The sequence below is a fragment of the Salmo salar genome, chromosome ssa11, assembly GCF_905237065.1.
Source record: "Salmo salar chromosome ssa11, Ssal_v3.1, whole genome shotgun sequence".
NCBI classification, from domain to species: Eukaryota; Metazoa; Chordata; class Actinopteri; order Salmoniformes; family Salmonidae; genus Salmo; species Salmo salar.
Genome location: NC_059452.1, coordinates 35986412 through 35991440, shown reverse-complemented (window position 1 = coordinate 35991440; position 5029 = coordinate 35986412). Strand labels below are relative to the sequence as shown.

Below are 5029 nucleotides of genomic sequence, written 5' to 3'. Positions count from 1 at the left end.
AAGCAAATGATCAAATGAATTTCAACCCACGGTGAGATAATAAAGTTAATCAAATCAGCTCTATTTGTAACTTTTCTGTCTGCAATGCTCTAAACATTTCACATTCCTGAACACGGCTGGTGTTGCCAGCCCCATGCTCCAACAAACTGAACCATCAGAACAGTAGTACATTAACATAGATCTAAATGACAAGTAATCCATGATATAAACAAGACATGAAGCAGACCACTCATGAATGTACCCTTTTTTATTGGACTTATATAGAAATAATTTTTCTAAACAAAGTAGCACCGTTACTTAAGTTTTACTTTACCATGTAGAACTGTCAGAAAAATAAAACTCTCGATACATTTTCAAATCTTGTCTCTGCAAATATAACATTAGTATTTGACGCGAGGTTAAAGGCCCTTTATCATAAAATAAAATATACTTTGTTCTTAAACTTTGCTCAATAAAGTACATTTACACTCAAGTAACAGCACCTACATATACATAAACAAGTGGTAAACAAATGTATTAAAATAGAAATATTAAAACTATAGTGGTGCAACAGAAGTCTGTAAGTCCCACTGGAATCTAATTCATACAAATTTTTAGAAAGCATAAACATTTTTTTGTTCTTTTTTGTTTGACTTACTAAGTTTTATACATTTCAACATTTCGTAATAATATAGAATAAAATATGCTTTATATTACTGAATAGAAAATATGCTGGGTGAAGCGATTTAAAAGACATTTTTTGCTGAACCTATAAAAACTCCATCCCAACAGAATACTGTCAAATGTAAATACACATCCTTGTGGCTCTTGTATTTCCACCCACAGTCTGTGTGATATTAAAATAATACAGTGATCATTGCCATAAGGTCATACTAAAAAATAAACAATATTTGAACCCAGCTACAAAAAAGTTCACTGAACTTAAATAAAAAAATATTTGTAAACATCTTTGCAATACGAAATATAATCTTTCAAGTCAAAAAAGAATAACATACTTCAATCTGTATTAACGTAATTAATATTACAACTTTTTCATCGACGTGGAATATTTTCCCATTCTATACATATATAAGCAGGATATGTTGTTGTACTCCCTCACATGGTTGGCTGACCTTAAACTGCAGTATCTTCACCTTACAAGAACTTAAGAAGTCGATGTCCTGACAAACTTGTCTCCCTCTTACATTCGATCAGTGAAACTGGAAGGCTTTTCTCTGCTAACAGTCTGACCAAACGACTCTTAAGTACCTCAGTCCAAGACCTTTCTGCCTTTCTCTTAACTTCATAAATGTTGTGTACAATTCATTACTACGACTACTGATTACTATGCTGGATTATTTTAAACATGCATTTGTAGATGTTGAAAATATCTTTCTCCCTCAAGCTACAGTATGTTATAAACTATTCCGACGGAGCCCTGATGAGGGTTGTCTATCCCTTTTTTGGATACTGCAGCTTTCCTATACATACATATGTATATACACAAACATATATCCCCATACAATACGGTATAGGATCCTTTCAAGCAGAACAAGAGTCTTGTTTTAGTTGTGGTTGTTGCTATCGTAGTCAAGACCCAGTCATCTTCGTAATATTGTCAGTCAAGAAAGACTTGGTCATCTTGGTAATCAATGTTCATCTTGGTAATAACATCATAGTCAGAGAGTCATAGAGACAACGTCTTATGAAAATATACGTATGGCCTGAGTGACCCCTGTGTGGCACACGGGGCATTTGGGCTCACTCCTCTGGCAGATGCGGTTGGCACACTCCATACAGAAGAGGTTGTGGCCACAGGGCACCAGAGCTGCAATTACTTCGCTCTCAAAGCACAAGGAGCAGTCGCGGCTGCCCTTTCGGCTGGTGGAGGAGGAAGAGGATGAAGAGGAGGCTGAAGAGTCGCAGGGCACCCCGGGGAGGTGGGGCCCGGGCAGAGAGGCCATGGTGTTGGAGCTGGGGTACCCGTGGAAGCACCGGGGGCCTCCTCCTGGGTCGCTGCGGACTCTCCGGGCCAGGGGGTGATCGGTGGGTCCTCCGGTGTGGTTGTTTTGGAGGGGTGGGGACAGGCGGGGCTGGGGGGTACAGCCGCCGTTCATCCTCCTCTGGCTCGTCGCCATCCCGTTGGCGTTCGTGGAAGCATTGACTGATGGGTAGATGGCAGAGGAGGTGGAGGTAGGGGAGCTGGAGGATGAGGAGGAGGGAGTCATCCCCCGCTCGTACTGGGACCAGAGGAGGCCGGGCGGGGCCGGCGTGGGGTTGAACCCAGGCGAGGTGTCGCTGAAGGTCATGTCAGTGCAGTCGGGCGAGATGACGTCGCCACCATAGACAAAGCCATTCCCGTTGGTGTTGATGTTCAGATTGTTGTTGTTGTTGTTGCCGTTGCTGGCGGTGTAGCTGAGCGCTGGGGAGGGGGGGCTGTAGTCCGCCATGCGCGAGCCGCTGTTGGTACCGAAGTAGGAGTCTGTGGACGCGCTGCCCAGGGAGGATGATGAGTCGTTGCGGTAGTTGGAGAAAGGTTTGCGTCCCGACGTGGAGGCAGTGCTCTGCGGGTTACTGGGCTTGGACCATAGGGTGGGGTGGCCATGGATGTCAAACCCGACGTCAGTGCCATTGGCATGGAAGTCGTTCTCGTCCTGGAGCTCAATGAGGCCACCAGTCCGCATGGTGATGTGGGCCTCGATCTCCTCCCGAGCACGGTCCACATTCTCAGGCATGCCCGTCACCTCGAACACGGGCTCCTTGTCCCTGCTGGGAGTCACGATGTAGGTGTGGGTTGTCTGCTGGATGCGCTTGATGGTGGCCCCCTTGGGACCCACGACCAGCCCAACCACCCTGTAAGGAACCCGGACTTGGATGGTAGTCTGGCCCGGTAGGTTGGGGGGTCCAGGGGCCGGGGTACCACCTCCCGTCGTCCCGTTGATGCTTGTGTTCTTGTTCCGGGAGGCACGGATCATGGAGAAGTGCTCAGCCGCAGAGATGATCTCTCTCCTGGCCATAGCAACGTCCTCCCTCCTCCCGGTCACCACGAACACCGGCTCCTCGCCACGCACGGGTGTCTTGATGTAGGTGTTGGTCTTGGCTCGTAGCGCTTTGATTTTGCATCCTGCGGTTACACAGGAAAAGGTAACAGTAAGTGCATGTCAAAATGTTGAGGGACAAAAAACATCATGTGACTGGGGTGGAAATGTGCTGCTTGAAACAGCTGGGATGTGTGAGTTTGTGTTTTTATTCTCAGCTATTTCAGAAAGGCTAGAAAAACAATTCACCCTATCTTATCCGGGATAAATTCAAACCACATGCTCTATGACTATCATGTCCATATGCCAGATGAGGTCAAAAATAGCACAAGTAAAGGGGTGGGGGGATGCGTGCAGAATCCATGATTTCCCCTTAGCACAGCAACATATGATAGGAGAAATGCAAAGGAAACATCCACTAACTGTCAAGATACATTTTATTTAATTAAAATGTATCTTGGGATTATACGAACACAGATAATTCTACTTGGTTGATTCAATTTCCGGGCATAAATGCATAAAGTTCTATTCCAACCGCCTCCAGGTGTAACGATTTTATAATTGGAAAAAAAAAGGGAAACAGTTGAGGAAAGCAGCCGAGGAATGAAAAATCCCTGGCGTCGTGGGCTGAGGCAGAAGCCTATCTGGGACAAGAGTGTTATAACATGACAAAGGGAATGAATCCCTTGTGGTAATATAATAGTCTGTCAGAGCGCTGCCTGTCTATATGTATGAGCGCTACGGTAGCAGCCAAACTATTCCTTCACTTGTCATTGTTTTGCCGAGGATAACAACTGACATCTTGCAGTGGAAGGGAGGTGGAAAGCCATATTCTGCATGTATGTGTAACAGCAAACTAACGCCCAGACTATACTAACCTACAGTCAGTCAGTGTAACATTGACTCTGGCCAGCTGCTGGCTATAGCTGCAAGATTGTAACCTAACAAAGAAACAGCGAAAATGAAAAGCAAATACAGTAACCTACTCACCTTGTCTGCCGACGATTTCAGCTACATGCTCCGAACTAGGCACAGGGACACATTCGGTCATATTGACACTCTTTTTCCGGCTAGACTCGTTGTCATATAGCCCGTTCTCGTCGTTGTCCAAGCCGAGCAAGGAGAGCTGGTCCAGAGCTAACTGCAGGGCTCTCTGGTCGTCCAGGGCGTTCTCCTGGTTGCTCCCATTCCTCTCCATCTCGGCGAACAGTGAGCTAGGCATCTTTGCGTTTTTGCCGTCTGGAGCAGTGAGCGCAGACAAAGAGGGAAAACACGGAAGCTGGGTAGGAAAAGGAGTGATGATGGGAAAATGGGGCACCCGACCGGTTTCAAGCCAATGGTGCAAATCAGTGCGCTTTTTTCTTTTTCTTTCTCTTTCTCCTCTCGCAGTTACAAAATCAGTGCAAGCAATCCGCCCTACCAGAAAGGGACCTATTTTGTTGTTGATGAGCCAGACTCCTGAAATGTGCCTTGAGAAGGGCACAGAAATGCCTATTCCAGAGTTGTAGGTTGGCTTTGCTGGAACGCCGGCGGTGGTAATATTCCTTCACAGAGCCCCTCCCAACTGGACTCACACACTCAGCTCTTTTCTGTTTCTGTCTGACTTGCTGCAGAGCCAGACAGCACTACTGGGGGATATGTGCGAATGACGTCACCCACCAGGGCAGGGTCGGTGCGGCGCTGCTTGGTTAATTTGCATAGCCGGAACCGATTGGACAGGCGCGGTGGAATGGGAGGTCACGGAAGCGCTTCCCCAGTCCCTGAAAGAAATAGCCTACACTCCCCTCCTTTGTTGTCTCCCTACATCAAAACGCAGTCTTTTTTGATAAGAAAAGAAATGCGTTTATATTCCGACTTCCTCATGATAACTTGAGGAGCTTTGTTGTTTATGCCTACTGTGTAATACATAGTGGTCTCTTCCTGAGCGCGCGCATGTTTATTACAAGCGCATGTAAATAAATGAGGTCATGCGGTTATTATATCCCCATGTGGCTTTTCTTTGTGTGTCAAAT

At 46.1% G+C, this 5029-nt stretch overlaps 1 protein-coding gene across 1 annotated transcript; it reads right to left on the bottom strand.

The window, feature by feature from the left end:
* Positions 1-229: 229 nt before the first annotated feature.
* Positions 230-4662, bottom strand: LOC123725157 (RNA-binding protein MEX3B). The gene is made up of 2 exons (XM_045689446.1): positions 4008-4662; positions 230-3103 (listed from the first exon to the last, which is right to left on the bottom strand). Exons 1-2 carry the CDS (start codon positions 4237-4239, stop codon positions 1683-1685), a joined length of 1653 nt encoding a protein of 550 aa, XP_045545402.1. The 5' UTR covers positions 4240-4662; the 3' UTR covers positions 230-1682.
* Between the last annotated feature and the right edge of the window lie 367 nt (positions 4663-5029).

Excerpts from the sequence above, each read along its gene's own strand:
- LOC123725157 (XM_045689446.1), bottom strand. The coding sequence starts at position 4,239 with ATGCCTAGCTCACTGTTCGCCGAGATGGAGAGGAATGGGAGCAACCAG. Across the intron at positions 3,104-4,007 it reads TGAAATCGTCGGCAGACAAG|GATGCAAAATCAAAGCGCTA; the intron begins GTGAGTAGGTTA and ends GTGTAACCGCAG.